This window comes from Monodelphis domestica, chromosome 1, assembly GCF_027887165.1.
Source record: "Monodelphis domestica isolate mMonDom1 chromosome 1, mMonDom1.pri, whole genome shotgun sequence".
Lineage (NCBI taxonomy): Eukaryota > Metazoa > Chordata > Mammalia > Didelphimorphia > Didelphidae > Monodelphis > Monodelphis domestica.
In genome coordinates, this window is record NC_077227.1 from 163789861 (window position 1) to 163804018 (window position 14158).

At 36.3% G+C, this 14158-nt stretch overlaps 1 protein-coding gene across 2 annotated transcripts in view; it reads right to left on the reverse strand.

The window, feature by feature from the left end:
• UACA (uveal autoantigen with coiled-coil domains and ankyrin repeats) overlaps positions 1 to 5594 on the reverse strand; it is an 88681-nt gene extending 83087 nt beyond the window's left edge. For both annotated transcript variants that reach the window (XM_007479647.3, XM_007479646.2), the window contains exon 1: positions 5336 to 5594. In XM_007479647.3, coding sequence (XP_007479709.2) covers positions 5336 to 5410 — 75 coding nt within the window. In that variant the 5' untranslated portion in view covers positions 5411 to 5594. The remainder of the gene's footprint in view (positions 1 to 5335) is intronic.
• Positions 5595 to 14158: the final 8564 nt, after the last annotated feature.

Consider the following 14158-nt stretch of genomic DNA (forward strand, 5'->3'; position numbering starts at 1 on the left):
GAATAATTAAGATATGTTTTAATTACTTAGGTTCATTTTCAGTACTACAATCCAGAACATAACTGCCAAATAAATTCACAATAAAATACTCTAACTCAAAACAAACATGCTGGGCCATGGTGATGCTGCAGTTAAAAGTTTTGAGAATTTAGAGGGAGAAAGAAAGCTTCTACTTTTTCCACTTTTGTCAAGGAACACAGGATCTACAATGAAAGAATATCCTAGGGAAATACTGCAGACTAAAGCTTTAATTAACATGCAATTTTGATTTAAGTTTTACATCTTTAATTAATGCCAGTAAACAGTACTTCATTAAATTTAAAAAATCTGAAACTAAATGAAACAATCTATGGTTTTAATTATTTAAGACATTACATAAAAGTCACGGTTATTATAAAATCAACTTTTCAAATATACACACATTTTTTGTCTGTGGAAGAAACATGTTACATTCTCAAAACTAAAACTAAATAAAAATTAGATAAAATATGCATGTTGTTATATGTATGGGTGCCCATGAATCTGTGTATATATTCACATATATATTCATATACATGTATCATACCTCCTTGTGCTCTAAGTTATTAAAATATTTCCTAAATGTTAAAATTATTTTTTTCCAAAGTAACTAAGAATGCCACAATGAGCTGTTCTGAATTCCTGTTTGGAATATGGCAGATATCAGTAATTTTTCAGTCTCAAAATATTAGCAAGATTTTATATGATATATTAACAAATGGTTTATGAAGCAGTGTTTGATCACCAAAAGAAATCAAGGTACAATTTTACATACCATCTCACCTGTGCAATTGTCAGCTTTCAGAACAAAAGGAATAGACCAAAAGATCACCTGAGGCAAGAAACTGGATTACTGTTAAATTTACTTCAAAACTTTAATAACTCAAGATTTTGGTAGTGTGAGAACTTTCCCCAGTAACAAAGATCACAACCTCTCAACAGCTTTTCAAGAACTGCTACAGTCAAAATATTCATCTGCTTGCAACCAATCTGATAATAAGTTTTCCAAAACTAAGCTAAGCTTGAAGTATTTCATTATGAAAATTCACACAGCTTGTTGGAGAATGGATTTAAACAAATATTGGAATTGCAAATTTACTCAGTTCATAAACCTTGATGATGCTTTCCAGTTTCCCCCAACTAGTACTTTGCTCCTAAAAATTACATTGTATTTATTGTGTTTATATGTATAAATATACAGTTAGATGGCACAGTAGATAAAATGCCAGGCCTAGAGTCAAGAAGACTCGTTTTCCTGTGCTCAAATGTTGCTTCAGACATTTCCTAGCTCTGTAAGCCAGAGCAAGTCAGTTATATCCAGTTGCCCAGCTCTTAGCACTCTTTGGCATTGGAACAGATACTCAGTACTGATTCTAAGATAGAAGACAACAGTTTAAAAAATTATGATGAAGGGGGCAGCTGGGTAGCACAGTGGATTGAGAACCAGTCCTAGAGACGGGAGGTCCTAGGTTCAAATCTGGCTTCAGCCACTTCCCAGCTGTGTGACCCTGGGCAAGTCACTTGACCCCCATTGCCTAACCCTTACCACTCTTCTGCCTTGGAGCCAATACACAGTATTGACTCCAAGACGGAAGGTAAGGGTTTAAAAAAAAATTATGATGAAGACTTGGAATAAGTGACTAAAGTTATATTTATTCATGTGAATTAATATAAAAATAAATTACTAAATCAGTATTTTGTGGTGTTAAATATTGTTTTAAAATAAATCATTTCCATTTTTCAAATGAATTTACAGTTACATAAGTAGATCCATTAAAAAGCCTTTCAATAAGCCATCTACCTACATTGTTTTAAATGTTAGTTAAGTGCAGTATTTTTTTTAAGTTTATTAAAGTAAGCTCTTTCAGAGTATGAACTGTTTCACTTTTGTTTTTGTATTCAATTTCTGTAGTATAACATCTGGTATGGCTGCTTATGAATTAAGCAGTTGATTTGTCAAATTCATAATTTTTATTTTTAAAAAAGAAATTCTAATAACATCATACTTTCAAATTATAATTCTCTCTTTTTTTTTAGCAATGCATAGTCATTAAACATCTGAAAACTTACTGGTTATTTATCATAAACTTTTCTGCCTGAAAGTATAACATTACAAATCCACAAAGACTATATCCAAACTAATGAGATGTTACTTTTTAAAAGATGTCCACTACTTTCTTAATTAAACATTCCAACAATTAGTTGAAATGATGGAACATATCAATATTAACTTAAAACCTCATAACCACAAGGGAAACATGAAAAGGTTTCAAGCAAAAGTATCCTATGAAATGTATACAAAATTCAATCTGCTAAAATACTTTTATTAATTAGCTTAAATGCAATGATTCTATTCCCAAATTTTAAAAAGTTTTGTGAAATATAATCCTTTTTTTAAAACCCTTTCCTTCTGTCTTAGAATTGATCAGTTACAAGGCAAAAGAGTAGTAAGGGTTGAGGTGTAGTCTTCGAAAACTTCTCAAGTCAATGAACTATAAAAGTTAGAGCTAATTTTTATCACACTACTTTGAGAAATGACAGCACTGGAGTACAGGGAGCAGCTGGTAGCTCAGTAGATTAAGAGCCAGGCCTAGAGACAGGAGGTCCTGGGTTCAAATCTGAATTCAGACACTTCCTAGTTGGGTGACCCTGGACAAGTCACTTAACCCCCCATTGTCTAGCCCTTACCACTCTTCTGCCTTGGAACCAATACACAGAATTGAAAAAGGTAAGGGTTTAAAAAAAATGACAACACAGATAGTTTCAGAGGAACTCAGGAAGGGTTCAATGGACTGATACAGAATAAAGTGAGCCAAACCAAGAGAACAAAATTCATTGTAATTATGATGAAATTAATCATGTGTCAATAATTCAAGATTTCAAATGAACAGAAAAAGCAAGAGAACTATTTCTATTTTTTGTGAAATTTCTAAAATCAAAATAAACATTTATATAATTCATCATCATTCCCATATAATTTGAAAGCTTTAAAGATTTTTTACTTTTAGCACAGAGACATCCATTTTTTTAAATGAATTTTTGGAATTTCTCTTAACCTTTATTCCTTCATTTTGAGAGACCTAAAAATACAGTAAGGTTGAAAAGAAGGGTTTAAAAGTTCAGAAATTTGTCCCTAAGCTGGCAAATTAATAAAATGCAAAATAGTACACTGATACTTTTTTTTTAATCCCAAATATCTTGTGAACTTTGGGAAGGATTAGCATGAAATTAAACAGAGTATTTTATCAAGTTGTGTAAACTTCTTGAGATGAACTGTCTCTGGGCTATGTAACCTGGAATCCAATGAATATGTTTATAGAAGAATAACATTGTGACTTTCTCTGCTACTAGTAACATTTTCTCAGTTCTTAAGAATAATAACATAAATAAACTCCCATTCAGGAAGACTAATTTAAATCTCAGTTCAAAGGCATTCTGGCTATGTGACCCTGTTACTAAACCAATCAGTGTCAGGAGAGGCAGGGAAAGACTAAGGGAAAGGAGATAAAAAGAGGCAAAGTAGAGAAGAAAGAATATTGTTTCTCTCACTCGTTTTATGACTTTTTTCCTTTCTTTTTTGTTTTAAACCTGTGATTTCATTGTGAAGAGAGAGTTCCTAGTGAGGGAACTCCCTCTACCAATGCAAATGGGCAACTGTTGAGTAATTTATAGACTTTCGAGTTACCTGGTAGAAATCGTGATTTGCCCAGGTGTGACTTGAACTCAGGTAAATGATGGCTCTTACAAAATTCTTTTTTAATCTTTCAACAAATATTTATTAGGTGTTCTAGGTACTGTGCTAGGTTCTGGGAACATAAAGATGACTATAAAAAGTCCCAGTCCTAAAATTGTTTCCATTTTGTTGTGGGAAACAATATGTCCATATTAATTAATACAAAATAAATATAAGGTTTAAATGAGGGAGGGGGGAGGTCCTAATATAAGGAGAGTAGGAAAAAAGTAAGAGATCCTACTTAAACTAAGGAAGAGGTGAAAAGGAGTTCATTCTAGATATGGAACACAAAGAGGGGAAAATGGACAAGACAGTTTAGTTGAACTTTAAAGACTGAAAGGGAGGAATATATGTTTGGAAAGGCAAGCTGGAGTCAGAATGTGAAGGCCATAACATAAACCACATACCTATTCAGATAGTCATACTATTCAGTATATTTACTGCCTTTTAAAAATCTAGGGTATAAGTTCTACTCCTGAAGACTCACACTTTTTTTTTCAAGCCAATTAATCCTAGGGGGAAAAAAATATTGAGCCAGCTAGAAATATAATATGAAGAGGAAATAGCACTTTAAGGCTTACAAATCATTTTTACATGAAATTTCTCATTTGATCCTTTTAAAGTGAATGCTATTCTTATCCTCAATTTAGAGAGGAGAAATTAAGTGGGTCAGTATCTGAGGCAAGATTTTGAAGTGAGGTATTTCTAATTGTAAGTCCAGCACTTACCATATCAGAAGTTATTTGGCTACTTGAATAATCCCTAGAAATTTTGGGAGGTGATCTATTTTTCGGGAAGATCAGAAAGATCGTTTTAAGCATTCTAGGAAAATAAATGAGCCTCTTTTCGAGATTACATCTTTTACAGGTTTCTGGTTGACCAAGATGTGTAAAATAGCAAATTTTTTTTCATCCTGGAGTTTAGATCACATTTCCATTACCTACTGTCAAATTTATCAAATCCCAGGATGTTCCTCAAGGATCCCCAGGAGTTCCCTTTGAGCCTCTGCGTTGGGTGTCTGGATTATCTACACAGTACAGGGAAGTATCTTTGATTTTGCCACAGCATAAACTTTCTAGGAGCCACAAGCTCACAACATCTCCCCCCAACTTCCCAGCACTATTCCGGCTTCCGCTTCCAACCTCAGTACTCCACACTGCCTTCGGCAAAGCTGGAAAGCCAAAATCCAATTTTTCAAATCTCATACGGAATCAGCGCAACGTCGCACCACCAAGCTCGGCAGCCTCTATGCACGGGTCCCTACGGATCTCGTCCACCCAGACCCTTGAATGGCTTTAGTGAGGGAGGGGCGGGAGGGAAAAGGCCGGGGGTGGATGGCCCTTCCTTGTACCCTAGCCCCAGATGGACCTTCTCCCGGAGTCTCACTAGCCCCGTCCGGCCCCGGGCTTTCGTCTAGTCTGTACCCCGGGCCCTACTCTAGTTTCAGGAGGGTCCCCGGAAGAACGACCAGGATGGCCCAGAGGCGGCAGCTTGGGGGAGGGGTCTGGCCGGGGGATGGGATGAAGCAGAGAGAAAACTGGAGACACCGAGGCGGAAACGTCGGCGGGTGCAGGCTGCACTTACCGGACCGGTTGCCCCGCTGGCAGGGAACAGAGCAGACGCCTCTTGCTTCTTCAAGCGGGACTTGAGGCTCTTCATGGTGTCCGACGCTCTGTCCAGGCTGGAGCAAGGACACCGAGGCTCGCAGTTTGCTGCGCGCGCGAGACACTCCTTCCCTGCCCCACCTGCCACCTGGGGAGGGGGGAGGGGCGGCCGGGTTGGACCCCGCAGGGGGGACCCGCCTCAGGGGCTCCCGCCCCACCTTCCAACCAATCCGTTGTCAGTCCTGAAGAGGGAGGTTACCCGGCCCGGACTAATAGGGATTTGCGAAAGGGGTGGGACTTCCCCTTTAAATTTCTTCCACGCCCCATCCCCTTCTCCTAAGAAAGTTTGTTGGGACACTAACCTCCCGAGGGTTCCTAGGTAGAGTTTGGGAAGTGGGGAAGGGATGTCGAGTGGCTGGGTTTGAGTGCTCTGGAGGGGCCAGTGGGACCCCGGAAGCGTGGCCTCCGGGCTAAGCAAGATTCCCCAATCCTTTGGCCTGTCTGGCCAAGGTTTCCTACAGTGGCTAGTACCATCCACGGGAACTTTCCCATAGAAAATTAGCTTAGATTAAATTAAATTCAATAAACATTTGTTAAGCGCCTTCCAAGTGCCGCAGGGGATACAAAAAGAGGTAAAACGTCCCTGCCTTCAAAGAGTTTATGATCTAATGAAGGAGACCATATGCAAAAAGTGTTCAAAGCAAGCTATGTATAGAATAAATAGGAAATAATCAGAAGAAAGAAAGCACTGGAATTAAAAGGGGTTAGTGGAAGCTTCCAGTAGAAAATGGGGTTTCCCCCTTTATTAAGGAAGTTATTTGGACAGATAAAAATAAAAGACAGTCAGTGAAGCGCTCTTCCCAAGGCTCTTTATTTTATTGTGCATCTCTATTACTTTACTGCATAACACCTTCAACTGTGCAAATATTGATAAATAACCGGGAGATGAAAAATGAAAACAATTGCAAAGAAATGGCAAGGGGACCACAGAGGACATGAAGGAAAGTCATTATTACAGAAAGCCGCAAATGTTACTGATAAGTTGAAGGAAATGTGTCTGTCCATAAAGTATGGAATGCACAATTGAGGGAAGGTCACAGGCATTCAAACTATCAAACAGAAGAAATAAATGTCATTGTACTAGACTGGAGATAGTTGTACCTATAAGTTATAGGAGCATAGATTTTTAGGTTATTTAGTTCAGTATCCCCTTCTTCTTACAGCCAAGGAAAGTGACACCCAAAGAAGTAATTTGTCCAAGCTCACTCGGCTAGTAATTGTCAGACAATTGAACCAAAGTCTTGACTCTAACTCCACCATGCATTCCTTTACAGCAACCTGCCTCCCTCACCAATTCAGCTCTACCCAATTCTCTCTGGAATCAATACCTTGCCTCTTTATCTTAAAGCTCCTCCTCCTCCTTGTTGTGCTTTAGTACTTTCAGTCTGGTAACTCCTAATGACCTCATTTGGGATTTTCTCTCTGCAAAGATACTGGCATACTTTGCCATTTCCTTCTCCAGCTCCTTTTACAAATGAGAATACTGAGGCAAAGAAGGTTAAGTGACTTCCCCAGGGTCAGAGGGCTAGGAAATGTCTGAGGTCATAATGAAGTAGGGTCTTCCTAATTCCACTTCTCCATCTACCTGGATCCTTATAACTTTTCAGACTTCTCTAATATTTAACCCAGGGTTACTTCCATTATCTGCTTTATCTGCTTCTACTTGTGTGCAGCTGAAAATTTCATAAGAGTATCCACCATGTACAATATAGATATGTGTTCTCTAATATCAGCTGGGCCCTCAAATCTCCCATATTCACCAATCATTGCCCCTCCAGAGGAGGAGATATCAGACTCCTAGATAAGAAGCTCCTACACAGTAGAAAGATTCGATTCTCTCTGCCTTTTTCCAACAGACATTTGGTGACTAATCTGATGTAGAATTAACTCCATTTTAGCAATTTATGCCTGTATCCTTGAGAAAACAGGGCTGGGATCACTTTTGGTGCTTTCTAACCAAGAAGAAAGTTGATCAAATGTCTTCCCCCCCCCACCCCTTTTTTTAAGAAAAGAGGGAACAGGAGACAAAGGGGAAATGATGGATGATGGCAACAATATAAAAATAGTCTAAAGTTTAAAATATATTTTTCTTAAATTCAGTTTATCAATATTCCCAAAAAGTTCAGTATAATCTTTTTTTTTTCTCTCTCACAAAAGGAAGAGTCAGGAGTTGTAGAACATTTCTATAATCCCTGAAATTGGAGAAGTTGAGGCTGTTTGAACTCTGGAATTCTGAACTGAAGAACGGCTGAAAGCTAATTCAATATCTGTACTTAGTTAGGCACCAATACAGTAAACCTTATTGTCTAAAGAAGGGCAAGTCACCCTATATCAGGAGATAAGGTCAAAATGGATATATGATTTAGATATAAAGAGTGATACCATAACTAAATTAAAAGAATGTAGAATAATATACCTCACAAATCACTGAGGACGGGAAGAACTTATGACCAAATGAAACAGAGAACATTCTAAGATATAAAATGAATAAGTTTGATTATATTAAATTAAAAGGCTTTTTTATAAACAAAACTGATATAGCCAAGATTAGAAGGGGAACAACAAATGGGGGGGTATTTTTATTACAAATTTCTCCGATAAAAGTCTTAATTGCTCAAATTTATAAAAATACAAGCCATTCCCCAATTGACAAATAGTCAAAGGATCTTAAAAAAACAATTTTCAGATGAAGAAATTGAAACCATAAATAATCATATGAAAAAATGTTCTAAATCACTCCTCATTAGAGATGCAAATCAAAACTCTGAGGTACCACCTCATATTTATAAGATTAGCTAATATAGCAATAAAGGAAAGTGATAAATGTTGGAGGGGATGTGGCAAAATTGAGACACTAATGTATTGCTGGTATTGTGAAATGACCCAACCATTCTGGAGGGCAATTTGGAACTATACCAAAAGGGCTATAAAATTGTACATAGCCTTTGATCCTATAATACCACTACTCGATCTGTATTCCCAAAGCAATAATAAAAAAAGGGAAAAGACCTATTCTTTTAAAAAAAAATTTTTTTTAGCAACTTTTTGTAGTGGTAAGGAGTTGGAAATTGAAGGAATGTCTATCAATTGGGGAATGGTTGACCAAATTATGGTACATGTTGATGATAGAATACTATTGTGTGACAAAAAATGATAAGCAAAATGATTTCAGAAAAAAAACTTGGAAAGATCTGCAGGAACTGATGCAGAGAAAAATAAGCAGAACCTGGAGAACATTGTTCACAGTAACAGTATTATATGATGATCAACTGTGAAAACTTGACTACTCTCAGCAATGCAATAATCTGGGACAATCCTGAAAGATTTATGTTGGGGAATGCTATCCACCTCCAGAGAAAGAACTGTTGGAATTGGAAGGATATGGATCAAAACATACTATCTTTCAAAACAGTGTGTTTATAATTTAATTTTGAGGATTTGGTTATAGGTGTGTGCGCCTACAACAATGGCCAATAAGAAAGTATGTTTTACATGATAATAAAAATAAAATTTAAAAAATAAAAATAAAGTTACCTATGAGGAGGAAAAACAAACAAACAAACAAACAAAAAAAAAATCCAGCCCCTGTCAGAAACAGAGCAGGCCAAAGATTCCATGAAGATCAGCAATGGAGTCAGATAATGAGTGGATATTCCATTTCTAGACTGAAAAAAAATAGGGAGATCCAGCCTCTATAAAAGAAAAAGAAATACATCTTTTCAACATCCCCAAACAATACTATTTCACTTAAGAATTGCTTTTTGTCCCATATAAAATATTTGAACTAAAAGTCTTCAATGAGACAAATAAATTAGTTTACTAAATCTAAGTTGAGTCCTTATTATATGTTTACCACTTTGTATTTTTATTTCTTTTATTTAAGGAAAGAAAACATTAACAGGCAGGTGATCTATGACAAATATTTTTCTACAAATGGAATATCTACATGAGTATTACATTAAGTCATTCATCTCAGCAATCTATTTATTTAGCCACACACTCATTTCCAAAGATAAACAATCCATGTTTCTGACTTACAAAAGCCCCCTTTTTATGTGAAAGGTCAGTTGCTTTCTTTAGAAATGGCTTAGAGCTATTCAACTTTTTTTTTTCTTAATGGTATAATAAAGTCTTCAAAAGTCTTTTGGACAGATATTTGTAAAGAAATAATTCATTAAATCAAATTAATTGAACAAAAAACCTAAAATTTTTCTCCACATTGATCCTATTTTATATTTTAGGGCTCTACATTTTGTCAAATGAGTTGTCTTTGGCTATTTGTTCAATGAAATGAAAAGTTCTAACAATTCTTTGTTTATAGTCTTTAAAGATTTATTTCCTTATTACTTGCCTTCACGCATTCTACTTTCCAATCAAATGAGCCTACTTGCTCCATAAACTCCAACAAATCTCTCCTACTGCTACCTCCCCATGCCTGGAATGTTCTCCTTCTTTACATCATTCTTAGAATGACTCATTCCCATCTTCAGAATCCAATTGTTAGCACTTAATAGATTTGCAAGGTAGAGTGGGGGAAGAATATTACAGTCAGTTATCCTATAAGATAAAATGTGAGTTCCTAAAAATCATGAAGCTACACATAATCAAGCAATAAAAACAAAAGGACTTATGAAGAAAATGGGGTTAGAGGCAAAATATTCAAAACTTTGTCAGTGGCATTAAAAAATGGCAACCTAATAAAAACTGTAGCATAGTTTTATATCTTAAATGGTTAAGAAATATATAAGTATTATAATAAATTGTGGCAGTATTCTGGCCTTGGACAACTATTCAGCCTGCTTCTTGGTCCCATGGGTCTAGGCTGGTCACAACTCCAGGTCATGGGAGCCAAGTTCCACTGTTACCAGGGAATATGTGGTTAAGTCCTACTCTGCTTACAGCTCCTGTACCAGAAGATAGACAATAAATCTGACATTCATCTTTAAAAAACCCTAAAATTTCCTTGTGAAAGTGGGCTTCACAAGAGTTGCAACTTGACACTTATAGAAAGGTGATGCAGTTTTCGGCACTCTCTCTATTTCTCAGGGATGAAATCATGTATAAACAAATACAAAATTTTTGAAATTTTTGTTATGTTCAAATTGTTGCTTAATGTATCAATTGAGGTGGAATAAATTCATGATTTCAAAGCAAGCTTTACAGCAGAACTGACTGCAATACACTCTTCTCTTCCCACCACACATACACACACACAAAGTCACCAAATGCTTATTGGATTAGGGACTTTGTTAGATGGGAGTTGGGAGAGAAGGAGAAAATGAAGAAGTCTATGTCTTTGATTTTTTCATTGATATAGGGAACTCTTAGGGAGGAAACTCCCCCTAACAATACAGATCTCTCATTCTGAAACATATTTATTGTAGAGATACTTAGAGAGCTGACCAGGAGTTTAAATTACCTTCCTAGATTTACACAAGTATGTGCAGTATTTCTCAGAAGTCTTACTATCTCCTAATGTGGAAGTCAGTTTTCTCCACTGCATTAAACTAATTCATACTTTGTATTTCCTTTTATTCCATGGGGAAACATTAGAAGTTGACTGGCAGCTAAGAAACAAAATTAAAAATTCCTCCAGTGGGACCCTTTAATGCATAGAGTAATCCAACCAAAAGCCAAAATTCATACCATGTAAAAACAAATAGTATAGCTAAAAAAAAAAATCAAATATATACATGAATTAAAAAAATACTTTGGACAACACTGTTGGTAAGAGCTGAGATACAAATAGAGAAATCCAGACAATCCTTGCTCTCATTGAACTCTAATTGGGGAGCCAAAAATAAAAGAAAATTGAGTTGTACTACTGATGAAAAGACCCAGAACTCTTATGGGTTCATCAGTAAGGCAGATGGCAAGGCCTAGAGGATCTTAAGAGTCAGTAGCAAGGCAAATGATAAGACCTTGTCAGAAATAATAGGAATGTTGACTTCTATCTCATTCAAATTCTGTAAGCAACCCAAGTAAGGGAAAACATAAGGGGATAGATCAGTCTGTGAAGATATTCTTCCTGCATGGCTATCTTGGTTGGGGAAGATTGAAAACTGTCCCTTCTCTCTTCAGTAATCCTGACCAGGAGAGGGGTGGGAGCAGTTACTCCTTGGAGTCAGTGGCTCTTTGTTTTGTTTAGTCTTTGTATCCCCAGTTCCTAGTAGAGTGCCTAGCAAATGATAGATGCTTAATAAATGCTTGCTGGATTAAACTTAATTGAACTGGTCTCTCTTATATTAGTCACTTCCTTTCCCATGCCATTTACTCCCACCTTAATTTATTATACTTACACTGTTGAAATGACTCCTAAATGGTTTGCTCTGTCACCAGTGGCTCACTCCTCTCATTGAACTTGCTTACTGTCCACAGTTGAATTTTCCTAAAGTAATACAAGGATCTTATTTTTCCCCTGCTCAAAAATTTCCAATAGTTAGCTCCCTTTTGACCACCAAATAAGGCCTAAATTTTTTAGCCTGAGGTTAAAGTCCCCAATTATTGACCCTTGATTTATCTTGCCAGTCTTTTTGCCACCTATTCCCCTATTTAAACCCTACAGCGCCAGCTAAACTGGTCTCAACATTCTCCAAACATATCTTGTACCCTTCTGCCTCCAGGCCTTTTCTCAAGTTGTTTTCTCCTTCTGGAATGCCTATCTTTGTCCCTGCCAATCTCCACCTCCTGAAATTCTATCCATCTTTCAAAGCCCAGTTCAAATATCATCTCTTCCATAAATCTTTCTCTGATCCCCCAGCATGAAATGATCTCTTACTACTCTGAATTCCACCATACTATTTTTATGGCTTATATTTTCATCAAATCTGTACTACATAGTTCTTTGTATATATATCATCTATCCTACTTAATTGTAAGCTCTTTGAGGCTAAGGGTTATAACATAGGAATTGTCCTATTCCCTATGATATGTAGCACTTAGTACATGCTCAATAACTATTTATTGAATGAATGAGTAAATACATTCTTAAAATTTTGTTATTACTGCATATTACTATTTCTATATTACTATGTTTAAGTGTCCAAGAAAAACAAAGTTAGTAGGATTGTGAGTTTGGGGGTTCTTCCCATCCCCATGGCTATCTATCTTGTCTTCCCTTAGTGTTACTACACTTGGACTACTGAAAGAGAGCCTAAAATGGTTTGCCCTTTTCCCAATGGCACACCTCTCTTATCTAACCTACAAACTATCCTCACTTAATTTTCCTAAAGTAGTGCAAGGCTCATATCATTCTCTTGCTCAAAGACTCCATTAGCTCCTTCCCCTTTGCCCACCAAATATGGTACATTGGCATCAGTGGAGTAATCTATCTTCCTCCAGTGCAACATAGTTGTCTCATGCAAAGCACAATGTTTTAGGCCCCAAATGAGGCCCCCTGGTTGGTTCACAGTGATTAACAATTCTGCTTTTGATTGTGTATTAAATTGCACTTTCTTTTGTCCTTATAACTGCAAGAATTATTATAGACTCGAGTACTTGCTTCCTTCTTTGGGCTGTTACTTGATAAAACCAAAGAACCAGACAGAGTTGCAAGTAGAGCTTGCATCAGTCTGCAGAAATGTTAGGCAGGTTATTTTTATGAGACAAATACACAAAATCCCCATGAAGTCTGTGTCTAGGAGCATTTATGGATTTCCCAGACTAGATACTGAATAGCCAGTGTCTACTTAGCCTTGCTAAAGAACAGCTAAGTAAATAACACTAGCTTAAATAAATAATAACATATTTTTATACTGAGTTTGAAGCTCCCAAGTGAAGATATTTTCAGTTGCTATCATTACTATCCTTTAAACTATTTTTACTTTTATCACAACTATTTCTATAATTTTTTTCCTTGAGGGAACCCAAGGGACTTAAATAAGCCCTTTAAAACTCCATCTTAAAGATCTATCTATTGCAAATATGAATAAAATGGAAACAGGCTTTGAACAATGATATATGTATAATCCAGTGTAATTGCTTGTCAGCTCCAAGAGGCAAGAGGGAAGAGTGGTAGGAAAAATCACAAATCATGTAACCATGGGAAAATATTATAATTGAATTTTTAAAAATAAAAAAACTCCATCTTACCACTTTCTTCAAAAGTTAATTTTTTGGTAATACTTCACTCCTTTTCAGTTATTTGCTAGAATCTGCTCTTGCTATTAAGAGCAAATTGTTAAATTTTCAGTGTGATCATTTATACTTTGGGAAGTGGCAGATGTTTATACAGGTTAAATTAGCACCTAAAAGTCATGCAACTTACAAAAGACAAGCTTAACAAAAGAGGTGTGAAGTATTCAGTAGATTTAATCTAACCAGAGAAGGTGAGAACAAAAGAAGATGAGAACTAAGAATGGGAAATCCTGGGGAAAAAGCTTCTACTGTGAGTGGTAGATGTGAAAATTTAGAGGAGGTGACATAAGAGAACATTTCTTTAAAAGGAAGGGACTTTTTGAGTTGGAGTTAGTTTTTGGATTGGAAATTAGTTGGAGTTGGAGTTTAGAGGTTTGAAACTTGCTTGAAGATGATTTTGTGGTGAGTGATAAAGACTGACTCACTCTCCCTTAGGCTCAGGCCTTGGTTTATTATATCAGAGCTTGGTTTATTGTTTTATTGATTGTTTAGACTTAAGAAATTAATGGAGAAAATGTTACTCAGAATAAGCTTAAAAATTTATCCTGCTACATTGTTTTCCAGAGTTGTTTGTTAAGCATTTACCAGGAAACTCCTGTTCCTTTTC